At 44.5% G+C, this 15,459-nt stretch overlaps 1 protein-coding gene and 3 non-coding genes across 4 annotated transcripts; 3 read left to right on the forward strand and 1 right to left on the reverse strand.

Annotated features, from left to right (window-relative positions):
• The first annotated feature begins 3,209 nt into the window (after positions 1-3,209).
• TRNAD-GUC (transfer RNA aspartic acid (anticodon GUC)) lies at positions 3,210-3,281 on the forward strand. The gene has a single exon. It is a non-coding gene; the product is annotated as a tRNA-Asp (tRNA).
• A 435-nt stretch (positions 3,282-3,716) lies between these two features.
• Positions 3,717-3,790, forward strand: TRNAI-AAU (transfer RNA isoleucine (anticodon AAU)). Its single transcript has one exon. It is a non-coding gene; the product is annotated as a tRNA-Ile (tRNA).
• Positions 3,791-3,996: 206 nt separating this feature from the next.
• Positions 3,997-4,068, forward strand: TRNAD-GUC (transfer RNA aspartic acid (anticodon GUC)). The gene has a single exon. It is a non-coding gene; the product is annotated as a tRNA-Asp (tRNA).
• A 668-nt stretch (positions 4,069-4,736) lies between these two features.
• CPOX (coproporphyrinogen oxidase) lies at positions 4,737-13,976 on the reverse strand. The gene is made up of 7 exons (XM_061453872.1): positions 13,555-13,976; positions 13,325-13,468; positions 12,486-12,596; positions 11,303-11,444; positions 8,744-8,962; positions 6,919-7,023; positions 4,737-5,028 (listed from the first exon to the last, which is right to left on the reverse strand). Exons 1-7 carry the CDS (start codon positions 13,961-13,963, stop codon positions 4,941-4,943), a joined length of 1,218 nt encoding a protein of 405 aa, XP_061309856.1. The 5' UTR covers positions 13,964-13,976; the 3' UTR covers positions 4,737-4,940.
• Positions 13,977-15,459: the final 1,483 nt, after the last annotated feature.

The raw sequence follows: 15,459 nt of genomic DNA on the forward strand, positions 1-15,459 counted from the left end.
GCAAACCTTGGTGAACAGCCAGCATTGATGCTAATAATTAACAGGCAGAGGCACAACTCACACCAGTAGCTACAAAATTTCTAAGTTTTCTACGTTATATTACCACAAAGGAAATGAAAAATCACTACTGTAATTGACAAAAAAAAAATCCTATAAACCTATACATTTGTCTGAAAAGACAGATTCCCTGTAAATAATCATAATAATAAAAAAAAAACCACAAACTTTTATGTAGAATATAATGTAAAATTATACTTGCAGACAACCTTAAGACTCCAAAGTTTGCAAAGTCCTAAATAAGTATTTGGTAGAAGAGTTCTTGTCTGAGTTGAAGGATAAAAATACAGACACGATCACTTATCTATAAGGTGATTTCCCCCCCTTAAATAAGAGGGGAAAAGTACGGTTCATCTTGCTCTTTTACTTCCTCATCCCTGGCCAGGTAGTTCTGACCATGTGATATTACAAAGTGAGGCTACACTGGTTTTCCTGGAAAAGGAAAGAGGTCAAAGATACTAAACTTGGCTCAAATGCACTGAAGAAGGACATAGCTTAGGGATTTCTGAAACTGCTCTCAGCTTTGAAAGGTGTGGCTTCACACAATTTTTGTGGAAAAGAAGCCCAAACAACCAAACATGTTTGTAGTTAACATACAGTTTTTGCTCTCTTCCCCTCCTTTCACTTCACTGTTTCTACAGCTGATATTACTGGAACAATGTGCTTTCACTTATTTTTTCAGTACCTTTTACTGTTGCATTTTGGAGTCAGGAACTGCCAGAATATGCACCAAAATTCATTGTGATGAATCCAAGTGTTCAAACCTATTTGGCTGTCAACATCAGCACAAAAGGAAGCAAATGTGTAGAACTGTGCTGTTCTGTGCTTTGAATGTAATTACGTCATTGTTCTGAAATCAGTTTACAGTGAGATGAGGCCTACTCAAAATAGCAAACATAAAGTAGCTTCTGTCTTCTCTGACTACAGTTTTTTGTTATGATGTTTCTTGATCTCAAAATCCTGATAAAACCCTTTAAAGGTGTGTTTTTCAAGACAGCTTGAGACAGACCGGAGTTTAAGACCTAAATTCTGTTCATGATGAGTACCCTTCATCTGGCGCCTGGAGTGGTTGTATTGCTTCAGCACTGCTTCCCAGAACCTTCTGATCCAGCTTTCTAGGGGCTGTGGTCTCTTTGATGGACAACACTCTAGAGTCTGGGAGACCCTCAGCATTAGTGACCCAGAAATGCTGCTGCAGAGCCACAGAAGGAAAAACAATACCACCTATTCAATGTGGAGCACATCAGATTTGCTCTCCTCAGCTATGTGGCTTTTTGTGGATTCTTACAAGTCTGTAACAGAACGGTTTGAGTCTAAGACTCTAAACTTAAAGATTATCTCACCAACTAAATAATTACTTTCTGTGGCCTGACCACAGTTATTTTTTTTCAGCCTCTGTATCTTACTGATAATTTATGCTTTTTTTAAACTTAGAAGCCTTTAGTGTGTGAGTTTGTTTCTTGGTTTCTTTATGCACATCTGTGTCTTTCTGCTCTTTTTTTTCCAGTCAGGTGTCTCCTGTCCTGTTTCTTTCTAACTCCAGATTTTCTTACACCGGACCTATGGCCATCTCCTCATACCATGTATTTGTCAGTCTCCAAGCAGCAGTTTTGCTATGTTGTTTTTTTTTGCGGAGAGTGTGCGAATATCTGTGTTAAATGTTGCCTGGTTTTGAGAAAGCTCTTGCATTATCATGATACATCTACATGCTTTCTCCATGCAGCTATTACCTTCTCCCCCCAACATTTTATGTCTATTAATGTATTTTATGATAGGTGGTGTTAATGGCACCTGAAACAGCAAAGGGGAAGGTAGCTAAGCTTAGCTTAGCACTCAGATACTGACAGTTTGTGAAGCAAAGGGCTTGGAATTTGATTGATCTCTCCAGCTTTTTCACAGGTATTTAATTCTTAAGTATTAAACATGCCAAGTGCAAGGTCCTACACCTGGGTCAGAGCAATCCCAGGCACAGCTACAGGCTGGGCAGAGAAGAGATTCAGAGCAGCCCTGCGGAGAAGGACTTAGGGGTGCTGGTTGATGAGAAAATGAACATGAGCTGGCAGTGTGCGCTTGCAGCCCAGAAAGCCAACCATATCCTGGGCTGCATCAAAAGGAGCATGACCAGCAGGTCAAAGGAGGTTATCCTGCCCCTCTACTCTGCTCTTGTGAGACCTCACCTGGAGTATTGTGTGCAGTTCTGGTGTCCTCAACATAAAAAGGACATGGAACTGTTGGAACAAGTCCAGAGAAGGGCCACGAGGATGATCAGGGGACTGGAGCACCTCCCATATGAAGACAGGCTGAGGAAGTTGTGTCTGTTCAGCCTGGAGAAGAGAAGGCTGCTTGGAGACCTCATAGCAGCCTTCCAGTATCTGAAGGGGGCCTGTAGGGATGCTGGGGAGGGACTCTTCATTAGAGACTCTAGTGACAGGACAAGGGGTAACGGGTTAAAACTTAAACAGGGGAACTTTAGATTGGATATAAGGAGGAAATTCTTTCCTGTTAGGGTGGTGAGGCACTGGAATGGGTTGCCCAGGGAGGTTGTGAATGCTTCATCCCTGCCAGTGTTCAAGACCAGGTTGGACGAGGCCTTGGGTGATATGATTTAGCGTAAGGTGTCCCTTCCCATGGCAGGGGGGTTGGAACTTGATGATCTTAAGGTCCTTTCCAACTCTTAACGATTCTATGATTCTATGATTCTGCTTTAATTAATTTTATTTATTTATTCATTACTTAATGCCTTGGTTTTACAAGTGCTGTAACAGGCTTTCCAGCTGGGGAAGGGTTCACACTTTCCTCTGAGGATAGGTAGTTTCACCACAGTAGAAAACGGGCCTCATTACAGGTTTAGGAGATGAGCCTGTCTTCCTTTCGTGCTGCTTTTCCCTCCACACTGGCTGTTGCAGTTTCAGAGGCAGCTCTGGGGTTCACACCATCTATGTGCCCACGACAGCCCGGGCATGGCCGGACTCCTCCCTCTGCTTTACGGCGTGTCGCCGGGCCGGGACAGAGCAGTGGCTTTCTCGGACGGATCCCAACCACCTTCTGCGATGCCGGGACCCGGACGGATACCTGGCTTCACATCTCCGCTCGCAGCGCCGTGGCACCGGGGACTCCTGGGGCTCGCCGGCAGGGAACGACCCGCACCCCGTTCCTCGTTAGTATAGTGGTTAGTATCCCCGCCTGTCACGCGGGAGACCGGGGTTCGATTCCCCGACGGGGAGGTGGTGCTGCCTTTTACCCTCTCGGGGTGCATTTCCTCTTCCTCCCGCCCGTGGCGTGACCAGGAGGAAGGGAGGCGGTCGGGAGCGGTGGGGGGTGTGCCGGTTGCTCTCGCGGCCAGGAGCCGAGGAGGGAAACATGGCGGTGTTGTTCCCATGGGGTTTTTGATGTCCGTGTTTAGTGTGTCGCCCTGCCGAGCTGCACCGAGCCAGCCGCGGAGTGGAGGAGGAGGGCGCAGAAGAAAACGAGAGTTTTACAGGTCCCCATTTTAGCAGTTCTCGTCACGCCGGTTAATGTCCGAACAGCTCTGGCGGAGGTGCCTGGAACGACCTGTCAGGGTACTGTTTAAAAAGAGCGGGTGCAGTTATACTAGGGGAAGTCATTCCTGTCAGCGTTCCCGCGGGAGCTACGAGCACGCGGAAACTGCTGGTCAGACCGGCCGGTTAGCTCAGTTGGTTAGAGCGTGGTGCTAATAACGCCAAGGTCGCGGGTTCGATCCCCGTACGGGCCACTTCTTTTCCCCACCCTTTAGAGGCTTACTAAATCATAAATGTTATTTTCTTTCATTTCCATTTAATCGGAGGAAATGTAGCACAGAAGTGAGCACAGTAACCCCCCAAACGAAGTCTGACTTCTGTCATAAGAGGCCAACGAGTCACCTGGCCAAAGTGACATTGTACCACGTGAGAGCAGGAAGGTCACACATTCATACCCAACTCCTCGTTAGTATAGTGGTGAGTATCCCCGCCTGTCACGCGGGAGACCGGGGTTCGATTCCCCGACGGGGAGGTTGTGTTTGTTTTTTCCTCAGGCGGGGGAGAACGGGATGTCCCTTGCTTTGCCCCATGGACAACGAGGTTTGCGCTGCAAAGTAAGAACAAGCAGCCCAGGGCTTGGAGCAACTTGAAGTTTTATTTGAAAGACTTTGGGGTAATATCCAACAGCTTACTGGTCTGTTCCCAGTCTTCATGGCAAAAGTACTGGCCTAAGACAGTTGGTAATACCAAAATGAGCAGTGCTGAAAGATTTTCTCCTCAAAATAGGCAGCCAGCCTTCCACAGTCATATGGCAAGACTGGGACCCTAACCCAGACTCTCCCAGTTACTTATCAGTCAAGTCATGCTGCTGCAGCATGTCTTAAAACATCATCCCTCACCTCCAAGCATCAAAATATACATGAATAAGAATCCCTTTTGCACAACTTCCTGAAAGCACAGTTTAAGGTTTAAAATCATACCAAGTATTTCCTTGATTCTTAAAAAATTAAAATATTGCTAACACATCCCAGCATTTTCTAAGAGTAAACAGTGCTATTTAGGCACACTTAATGCTTTCGTTCCAGTGGAAAATTTACCATTTTGCAGTCAAACAACTCAGCTAATGAAGTTCTTAAGCAAGCACAGTAGTCCTGTGAGGGCACCACAGGTCCTTCAGAAGACAACATCAACATGGGGTGATAACATGAGATGATCAATCTTTACAAACAAGTTCACGTATTTGTAAATTACAGCAATTTTACATCATTATTAAGGCACTGGGTAAGAGTATAAATAGCTGTACTAAAACGCCAGTCAACAGCAGTTTGAACGTGCTGATGTGCAGGCATTCCTTTTCTTTCATACTGGCTCAGTGTAAGCATTGCATCTTGTTCATGATCCATGTCAGTGCACCCAATCTTTGGGATTGCGCAGAACTTCCAGGATTTCTGCTTCTTTCGAGCTCTCTGGCGGGGTGTGCATGTATTCCCACCTGCAGGAAGAGGGGAAACTCAGTCAGACTGCTCAGCTGGCTGGCACCTGTCTGGCACCAAGCTGTGCTGGGACTTGAGCTGCTTTTTCTGAGGATGCGAAGCTACATACACAGTTGATGCTCTTTGCATCAGGTGACAGTTACGGCTACAAATCATTAAGTTCCGTAAAAACAAATAATACTGGAATAGAGAGGAGAAATGTTAGCTTCATCTTTTTCCCAGCTTTTGGAAAGGCTGGAACAACAAAGTGAAAAGCAGTGCCCCCTACCCCACAATTCATGAAGGTTTATTTGCAAAGGTATTTTAGCAGTCTCTTGTGACACACTAGTATGACAAGGAAGACAAGGAAAAAAGGAACCCAGACAGTTTCGACAGTGAGGACACGAGACCTAGTTTTTCCAGAAGCTACACTGGAAGCCCTACAAGTCCTTGTTAAATCTTGGTTTTAAAAACAAAGATGATAAGAGACAACTTTTTATTGAAAAGGCAATTATGAGAGGCCTGACAGAGAAGTGTCAGCAGTCACGAAGTGATGAATGGGTACAACCTTCCACACACACCCCCCCCCCCCCGGGGAAGGTCTCATTCATGCTGTGAAGCAGCTGTTTACATTGATGAAAACAAGCAAAACCAGATTATCCCAACAATGGAACCAAAAGATAGGACTGTGCTATACCACCAGGGAAGGGACACATTTAGTGTTGGCAGCAGGGTGAAGCTATATGGTGAGAACAGGACTGCCTTCATGGTCAAGGAATAGCAGGTCAGTGTTCCTGGCAGAGGGAAGTACTAACAAAGTTTATGGAATTCATGATAGAGGCTGTGCTAGATATGCTAGTAGCGTACCCAAAAGCAACCTAAAAAGGGGAGTGTACTGTAAATGACAGGATATGCGGATACTGCAAGATTAAGAAAGATAGGTTAAAAACTAAAAAGGCAGTTGAAAAGTGTTCATATCAAGCCAAGAAACTAAGCAATAAACTGCTAGGTGAAATTCACTGTTGATTAATCTGAAGTGATGCACACAGGAAAAAGTTACATACACATTGAAAGACTCAGTTGACTTTTATTACCCAGAAAAGATCTTGGCATCGTAACAGTCCATCATATGAAAAGGGCAGCTCAGTGTTTAGCAGCAATCAAAATAAGCAAACAGCATATTAGGGTTATGAAAGGAATAATGAACTAAAACATTATTATGCTACTGTATGAGTCAGCAGCACACCTGCATCTTAGATACATAGATCTGGCTTATGTTGTCTGTTCCTTATCCACAGTTCAGAAAGGGCATAGAAAACTTAAGCCTAGGCAAAGTGGCAAATGTGGTCAAAAGTATAGAACAGCTACTGTACAAAGACTAAAAAGAATGGGACTTGTCAGCCGAGAAAACAGACAATGAAAAAAAACCAAAACCCAGAAGCCTGTAAAATAACTGTTACGGAGAAAATGAACAGGAAGAAAATCTGGTTAGTTACTGAAAAGTGAAATGAAGTCATCAGCTGCAGGTAGAAAATGGACACTTTTTCATACAACACACAGTTAAACTATGGAACTACTTGTCACAGGCTTGTCAGGGCTGCCAAAAGCACACAGGGTTTCAAAGAGCTACTAACAAAAACCCTTGGAGTGAGGAGGGGACATCTATGGGGAGGTACTAAGCACAAAAAATACTTTTTTTTTTTGTGTGTGAGGTAATATCTAGGTCACACATTACTTGCAACTGGGTGAGCATAGCAGACCAGAGAAGCATCTGCATGTATTTGGCCAGTTCTTGTATCAGGCATGAACTGTTAAGAGACTGGACACTATGACGTAACTTTGCTTTAATCCTATCAAGTATTTTAGTCAGAACAGTGCCTACCTACAACTCCACATAAGTATGCCCTTACCTTGCAGTCAGTGGCAGAGACATAAGAATGCTTTCAATTCTTGATCCTGGTGTCAGGAGGCCAAACTTTGTACCTCTGTCATAAACCAAGTTGAACTCTACATACCTGTGGGGAGTGAACAGAAAAACAAGTTTACTACCAGAAGGTGATTGTGCCTTCTTCAACTAGCAGACATCAGACAAAACAAGCCTGACCTTCTGTTGTTAGAGGCGTCAGAATGAGCCCTGGTTTGGTGCCAACTGTTCTCTATCATCCTGTGCATAGGAATGCAGGTGTGACTTTGCTGCTCCACATAGCACAGGAAGTAATGACCACAGCTAACAGACAAGAGCAGCCAAACTAGTCAACAGACAGCATTCTGCATGGTGCTATACTAGCTTACTTCACCCAGTCTTCAGTCCTGCTGGAAAGGCTGACACCAAGTTTAGCTTGGTTATGCTAGTACTCTTTTGTGTGGTGGTGTCAGACATTAAAAGGAGCCTTAAAGGAACTGGAAATGACTACAGGAAAAACTCTACTCTGCAGTCCTCTGCTGGAGGACACATAAGCAGCAAGGTCAGAACAAGATTTTCTTTTCTTGGGAGATCTGTAAAGCAGAAGTCAGCCAGCTTGAGAGTGCTGGATGGGACTGCTAGAAGCCAAAATAGTTTTCTGCTGTCAGCATATGAATGGAACAGTGACAATTCAGCAAGGGTTATCTTAATAACCAGTACTGAGGTCTTAGTACTTAACAGAGGCACAGGAAAGGAGGAGCTCTTATCTGTTCTTTCCTGCTGCAGAAATGGAGAGCTTTACCTAGCCCAATAATCTGCAAACAGATTCTTCTGCTTAAAGATGTTACTCCCCTCATAACCTTAGCAGGTTTGCTAAATCCCATCCACAAACTGGATCCTGAAAATCCACCACTCCCGTGAACAATTCCACCAAATTAAGCATACATGCTTACCTGAGTAACTACTGCAGACCAGTAATCTAAATTTGAGTGTCTACACCTTCCCTATACCACTCCCACAGACTTCTCTGCAGAAGAGGCAGAAACTAAAGACAGAGCATATGTACTCACACTTCCTCCATATGCTTAGACAATAACAGGACATAGAGAAAGGAGCACAACTATATCTACCAGTGTCCCTAAACTTTAGGAGCATTAACATTCACATTAATAAGGATCCTGAAATGTCTTTTAAGTACTTTTACAGTCACTTTGAAACATCCCAGAAAAAACAGATTCCTCTGCATCCTTATTCCTTTACCAAGCGTTCACTGCATTTCAATGCCAAGACCAAACAGAATAAATATGTATGAAACTAGCTGAAAGTACTCTTGGGAACAGTTATTTCATGACTTTCTGGGATTTAGCTTCATTACTTAATAGGACACATGACTCCTTCACCCTTAGAGTCCTTATGTCATGGAGCAGTCCCAATATCCCGTATCATTGGGCAGCAGCAGAAGGCACCAAGTACACACACCCCCACCCCCTTTGCCTGTTACAAAGCAGCAGCTTCTCTTGGTTTTTGAAGGAGTTGGAGAGAAAGTATGGTATTTTTTATAGGTTGCTTGTACTGCAACATGGAAAAGCGGGAGATACAGACGATGGCGTGATAGTACCTTCTTTGCATCCTCTTTGGCAATCTAGCATTGGATTTCAAATGAGCTCTGTGCACAAAAATGTTCAACTTCTTACGTGAACTTCAGAGTACACATGCAATCTTAGCCCGTATCAGAACAGGATATAAACCCACAACCATGAAGGACTAGCTTATTTTTTAACCTGCTAGCATAATCCACCCTCTCTGTATTCTTCTGCTCCTTCAGTACTCACCGTCCTCTCCGAAGCTGCTGCCATAGTTTTTCCTCTGGTGTGAAGGAGTCATGGCAGTGCCTTTTCACAATGGGAATGTAACAAGGCACAACAGCTTTGGCGCAACTCTTCACAAACTGGAATACTTCCTCCTTGGAGGGAGAGTCTACGTCATCAAAGAATATACCTCCAATCCCTCTTCGTTCACCACGGTGCTTGATAAAGAAGTAGTCATCACACCTAGAAGAAGCAGCAGATAATATGGTCCACAATATTCAAAGAAATGTAGGGAAATACAAGCAGGCACATGGCACAGAATGGCACTAGTGGAATATTGACAAGAAGTCAGTTCCTGCTGTGCAGGGTGCCCCACTGTTTCACTGACTGCCAAGAGCACAGATGGTACAGCACCACCTGCAAAGCACTCCTGCACTTACTTACAGTAAAAGTAGTAAAAGCTCTGATGTAAAGTTTCTGTAAAGCTTCATATCACCACAGAGTCTCTAAACACGCAACAATCAAACACTACAGCAGATGCTTCCTTGTGGACTGATCCAATAAGTATCCTCTACCGTCACGAAGGACGTACACCCGATTTCGAAATTTCACACTAAGAGCTCTTCTTAGATTTCATTCCCAGAACTATATGTAATCCTGAATTATTTCTATAGCTTTCAAATTAGCTTAAACTTGGAAGAAAATTTCTTTATTCTTTTTGCTATCCTAGTAAAATAATTGTTTTTCTGTATCAAAACTAAAAAAATGTAGAGACCTAAGGGCAGATAAGAAAGTCACTGTCACGTAAGGAAAATAATCAAAAGTGAGGCAGCCTTCCCTGGAAAAAGGCTTTTTAACAGTTAAACTTGGAAGATGGGGTCATTCTAGCAGTGGCTTTTCATGGCTTATGTTCAAGTTTATTGGTTTATGTTTGTGTGCAGCTTATCCTACAACAAGCAGATAATTAATCTCCTTTGTATTTACTAGGAGTATGTAGGTGTGCAATTACTATAAATTAGCTGATTCACTGGTATCCACACCCTGTCTTGCTTACAGTTGCTTGTTCGGGCAGCCATGCCCCCGAGCATTCACACAGGGGAGAAATGGAAAGGAGGCAGGAAGGAGAAACCATCAACAGCAAGGAAATCTTGCCTTCCTTTAGGATTAGTTTTCCGTAAGTGTATCCATCCACAGTTTCTGTTCTCAAGTGATATAAATGGCACGGTCATAGCAGGAGAGACTTACAGATGCAACAGATAACCTAAGCTAGATAACCTAAGCTTTTTTATTCACTGGCTGATCAGCATTTTTATTTTACGGCAGTGGAAAAATGAGGGGAAAAGGCCGAGTCAGAAACACAAAAGAGAAGGCGGCTAACAAAAGTCTTAAGGCTAGAATAGGAGGCAGCGTGGTAAACATAGCAAGAGTTTATTTCTGAGAAAGGTAAGAAAAGGAGCTAATTAGTAGAAGCTCAGAGAAGATCCACACTGCTCCAGCAGTGATAACTGTATACCTGTACGTAGCTGCTGCTTGCGGGAAACACTCATGCTGGGATTGAGAAAACTGCCTTTTTCCATGGAACACAACTAGTCCTTTCCTGAGCTGCCCCCAGATTAAGAATTGGCATCCTTCTCTCCGACACCTTGCAGCTGGCATCGATAGCCTGCTTACACTGCAAACAACCTGACCACTCTGAACTACCATGCAAAAATTCCTCAGAGAACAAGACTGTGGTCTTAAAGTTGTAAGAGATGCTTCTCTACTAAGTGGCTGCCATTTGAGCTACAACACCCACTTTATCTCAAGTCCTCAGACAGGACCTGGTAGCACACAAAAGGGTAACCCCTCCTTCTTGGATACCACAACTTGTAATAGATAGGATTATCAGACACAGAGCAGCAAGCTCCCAGTGAACAGTGAAGGATCCTATCATTTGTATCTCTCAAGAAGAACTTTCAGTATTTGCATCTTTAGAGAACATTCTGTTGAACTCTCAGTGAATACATCACTGGAAAAAAAAAGTACAGCTCCATCAAAATGAAGAAGCTTCTACATAAAGGACAGGCTCCTTTACCTACCTGGCAAAAAATAAAAGGCCATGGAAGTCAGACTAAAGGCAGTAAAACTGGAGTGGGGCGATTTTCAGAACTGCAGTGCTGGGCCAAGAGCTCACATTGAAGTCATGCACATTTTCCAAGAGTTCACTGTAAGCAGAGTTTGCCCAAGTCCATAGGACAAAAGTCTTGTCCTAGTTCAACACCAGAGGCTAAAAGGAATTTGTAAGTTGCCTAGGGAAGACTGGCTTACAAAGTCTTGCAGAGTCAGTTTAGTTCTTTTGCAGGCTGTAGACTTATAATCCTAGCTGTCAGCCCTCTGATCCGAACAACTCTGGCCTCTCTAAGTGTGAGATTGTTTCAGAGTACACTTTGTCCTGGATAACATCTGCTGGTTTTCATTAGGGTTTGCTGATACTTTTCAAAAGGCAGCAGAACCTACTATTCCGAAGACTACCCTTAACTGGCAATATCCAGGGCCACCTTCTGTTCCCACAAAAGAAACCCAAGCACATCTCTCCCCACATACCATTTCTTGTACTTGGGATACAGCTTCATATCATGCTTGTCACAGGCTTCTTTCAGTGTCTTGTGAAAATGAACAGCATCCTCTTCATTCAAGTAAGTTGGAGTGAGATCAGTCCCACCACCAAACCACCACTGTTTAGTTCCTATAGGAGAAAGGCAAGCAGCAACATTTTTCTTTTAAAGTTCTGAACAGCAGTATGCTGCTAGTGGTTCACCAAGAACTAACACCTACTTTTACAATTAAAAAAAACCAAAAATCATTATTCAGTAGTGTCTCTTATCCTCGTCATGAAACACTGGAGTTTGAGGTCATGTGATGACCAGTGCTTTCAGGAAAACAGAAAACAAATTTCAAAGCAGCAGAACATATTTATTCGGTATTTTGGACCACTGACCCTGACTACAGGCTATCAATTTCACAAGAAGGGCGGACAACTCCTATTCGAGAATCCAGAAACATTTTGCTGCATGCTAAAGAAAGGCAACATTGCTATTAAATCCAGGGAAGTCACTGACTAGAAATGATCCATAATGCTCTGACAAAATAATTGGAAAAAACCTCTCTTTGAGCTTCTGACAGTACATTATGTTCACAAGGTACAGATGGCATTTCAGCATCTGACCACCTAGCATATGGTTTAGTTTTAGGTAGTTCTGCAAGGAGTAGGGAGTTGGACTTTGTGATCCTTATGGATCCCTTCCAACTTGAGATATTCTGTGATTCTAACCTGGAGCCCCACTTCTGACAGTGGAAAGTTACAGAAACTCAGGGGAAAAAGTCACAATGCGGATTCTGACAGTATGTCCACCCAGCTTCAGAGGCAGAGATGCATCCTGAACAGTATGCTTACCAGTTCTTTACAGACCTTATGCTACTAAATTCTAGAATTGCATCTTTGAATATGTTTTACATATAACCTCCTACATTTTATCTTAAGTGTGAAACCTCTGGTGTACTCTGCAAAAAATGAACTCCAAACCCCTCTACCAGAAGCACACTTCACACTGACCTTACAAATTCACAAAGGCCCAGAGATTAAGAGATCCAGTGCTACACAACAGATTCTTGCAGAGCTGGGAACAAACCTGGGCTGGTTCTTAACCTTTTAGCTGAGCCATGCAGTCTCGCTTCCTTCGTGTGGAGTCATACATTTCATAGCACTTCATCGGATTACAATTCTTACCATCTGCTTCTTCAATTTCAAAGTATCTGTAGTTGAAGTGCATGGTTGGAACATGAGGGTTCTTAGGATGGATAACAGAGCTCACACCCATGGCGCAGAAAGGCAGTTTCCCTAGATAATAAAAAAACCCATAGAAAAAATCCTTCCGTTTTCTCAAATAACTTAATTTATTATCATTTAAGGAACATTGCTCTTTTTCCTTAGGTTCCAAGATATTGCTCCACTATAAGAAAATTTCTTACGTTGGATCACCATAATTATTAATGTGCAATTTACTTCTCATCCGCACATCTCTGTGTGCTTAACTAAATTTATTCTTTTTATTTATCCTAAAATGCAACAGTATGGTAGAGCACCCATTAGATGAAGAACACTTGAAATGTAAGGCACTGTTAAGGGTTTCCACCACCCCCAGCCCTCACGATTGCCCGCTGCTATGCAAACATGGGTTGAATCCTCTTTAGCCTTTAGTTCTTTGTGGACCCACTTTAGCCTTCAGGTTTTGTGGTAATCCCCCTCCACCTCTTCGGTTCATGACTCCTGTGCAGTTTCACTGTTAAGCTACAGCATCATTGTTGAGAAGCAACCTAAGCCTACAGTACATTGTTTAAAGCAGTGAGATGGAGGGAGAAGCACCCCAACACCTAGCTTTTTAAGGCTGTGAAAGTGAGCTCAGGATCACTGGTTAGGCAGCACCACGATGCAACTGAAACCACTGAGTGCCGATTAGCCTTCCTCATTTCTGCTCAAAGGTCCGACTGCATTGAGAGTAGCTGCACGGGAATATCAGGGTGAATGCGCCCCGGTCTCTTACCCCACCTTCCCGCCAGTCACTTTACCGTCTTTGGCCTTCAGAGACTTCCCCCTGCTCCGCATCTGCCGCGCTGCGTCCTCCGACAGGTGCCCGAACACGACGGACACGTTCACACCGGCCTTCTCGAAGACCTCGCCGTCCTGCAGCACGCAGCTTATGCCGCCGCCGCCTGCCAACACCGACGTCAGGCTGCGCCGGGGCCGCCGCCCTCCGGGTTGCCAGCTCCCGGGCTGATCCCCTGCAGTTCCTTCTTACCTTCCTTCCTCTCCCAGGTGTCGACGGCGAAGGCGGCGCCGGGGTCCAGCGCGGCCAGAGCTCGACACACCTCCGCTTGCGTCTCCATGATGAGCAGCTCCATTCGGCTCCGCAGCTCCCTCCGCCGCCGTCGCAGCTCCCGCAGCCCGCTCACCGGCGGCGCCATAAAGCGCTGCCGCAACGCCTTCTCCTCCTCGTCCTCCTCTGATGCCGCCATCACGGCCTGACGCCGCCATAACCACAGCACCACCCCTCCCAGCGCCCCCGCGGCCGCCAGCGTGGCTCGCCGGCTCTCCCGACCCCCTCGGCCTGCCGCCGCCCCCGGCGACAGGGAACCCAGCGCTCGGCGCCGTGCCGCGGCGGTGAAAGCCGCAGCGGCCCCGCGGAACACCCGTACGCCTGCCGCCATGACGAGCACCAAAGCCGCGGGGGCCGGGTCGGGTGGAGCGGGGGGCGGAGTGGGGAGGTACCGGGCCGTGCCGTGCCGCGCCGTATATAAGCACGTTTTCTATGTGTCTATGTACATGCAAGAGTAAGGATGTATGCTTTTGAGGAATCGATCACCTGTGCATAGCATTACTGGTATTATACTTGTAGTAACGTGTTTTTAGAACCTGATTAGTTTATGGGACTACCATAAATGGGGTTATGCAATGGGGCTACTTCCCATGCGTTTGAGAGGGAACATGCTTATACCGCCATTGTTCTTTCTGAAGTTGAAGCGCATTTTCTTTCCTAATAAAATAAGAGTTCAAAGTAATAAGGAGAAGGGTTATGTAGAGCCAGATGTTGAAAGGTACTGCATAGCACCAGCTTACAGTCCAGAATTTGGTTGGTTGATTTTTGATTCTTTTTCTTTTTTTTTTTTTTTGTGTGTGTGTGTGGTGCTGATGTTGGCACCAGATCCATTAAAATGATTTTCTGTTTTTCATCTGCTTCAACATCTGCTGTATCAACAGTGGAGCAGTACAACAGACCAACTAGCCCCATAACAGAAGACTTTAGCAAGCAACTAAAACAGAAACTCTCCTCAAACAAACATTTAGGTAACAGTGCAGCCATTGATGATAGTACTGTGCTGAACATAGTTTTCTTTCAAATCGAACAGCTGGTTTACTGATTGTTTGGTTTGTTGTTGGATTTTTGTAATAAGCATACTATTGTTTTGTAATAAGTAATGACAGTTATTAAAGCTGTAATTGATTGAGGACCCATGAGGGAAGAAATGGGCTATACCTGATCCCATGTGAATCCAGCATAAGACCCTTTATTGTGTGACAAGAGCATATTTATATCATTCTACTTCCTTTACACACAATCACGCATTCTTTGATTCGTTGCCTCGCATCCCTTTTATAGTCTACTAAGTGCTAAGCAGTAGCTTTCCACTCTTTTACTCCCACTCTTTTACGTCCCAGTTTAGCAACACTACTAAGGGTTACAAATATTCACACTGTTTGGTCTGTCTTTGAGATGCACATCCTGCTTTATCTTGCAGACCGCCTGCTGTTTTGCTAACCGATCTTTACCCTTCATAGTTCTCTTTACAGTTCCCAAGGCTTAGGCCCGAGCAGGGCATTAACACCTGGTGTTTTCTTCACCGTTCCCAAGGCTTGAGCCCATCTAGGGCAACAGCACCTGGTATTTTCTTTACCATTCCCAAGGCTTAAGCCAGGCCAGGGCGATAACGCCTGGATCTATTTCATTAACTGTTTCTATCTGTCACCCACAGACCCATATAATGGTTAGGCTGAGAAAAAAATAACAGCTGCCCCAAAAGCCCAGCCTTATGAGGTTTATATTCTGGTATGGTACTGTTCCTTGGAAACAATGAGCTTATGGTATTTCGGGACTGTTTTGCACCTGTATTACCCAAAAGAACATCAGTTTCAAGGGTGGCTCTGT

The sequence above is a fragment of the Pezoporus flaviventris genome, unplaced genomic scaffold, assembly GCF_033815535.1.
Source record: "Pezoporus flaviventris isolate CSIRO_AGI_PZ_B2104156 unplaced genomic scaffold, CSIRO_AGI_Pfla_v1 ptg000015l, whole genome shotgun sequence".
In the NCBI taxonomy this organism is placed as follows: Eukaryota; Metazoa; Chordata; class Aves; order Psittaciformes; family Psittacidae; genus Pezoporus; species Pezoporus flaviventris.

What these genes read in the sequence shown, in the direction of transcription:
- CPOX (XM_061453872.1), bottom strand. Translation starts at nt 13,963, where the DNA reads ATGGCGGCAGGCGTACGGGTGTTCCGCGGGGCCGCTGCGGCTTTCACC. An exon ending in CAGCAGCTTCGGAGAGGACG is followed by an intron (nt 7,024 to 8,743) that starts GTGAGTACTGAA and finishes CACTCCCCACAG; the next exon opens with GTATGTAGAGTTCAACTTGG. An exon ending in TCTCTGCCACTGACTGCAAG is followed by an intron (nt 5,029 to 6,918) that starts GTAAGGGCATAC and finishes CTCTTCCTGCAG; the next exon opens with GTGGGAATACATGCACACCC.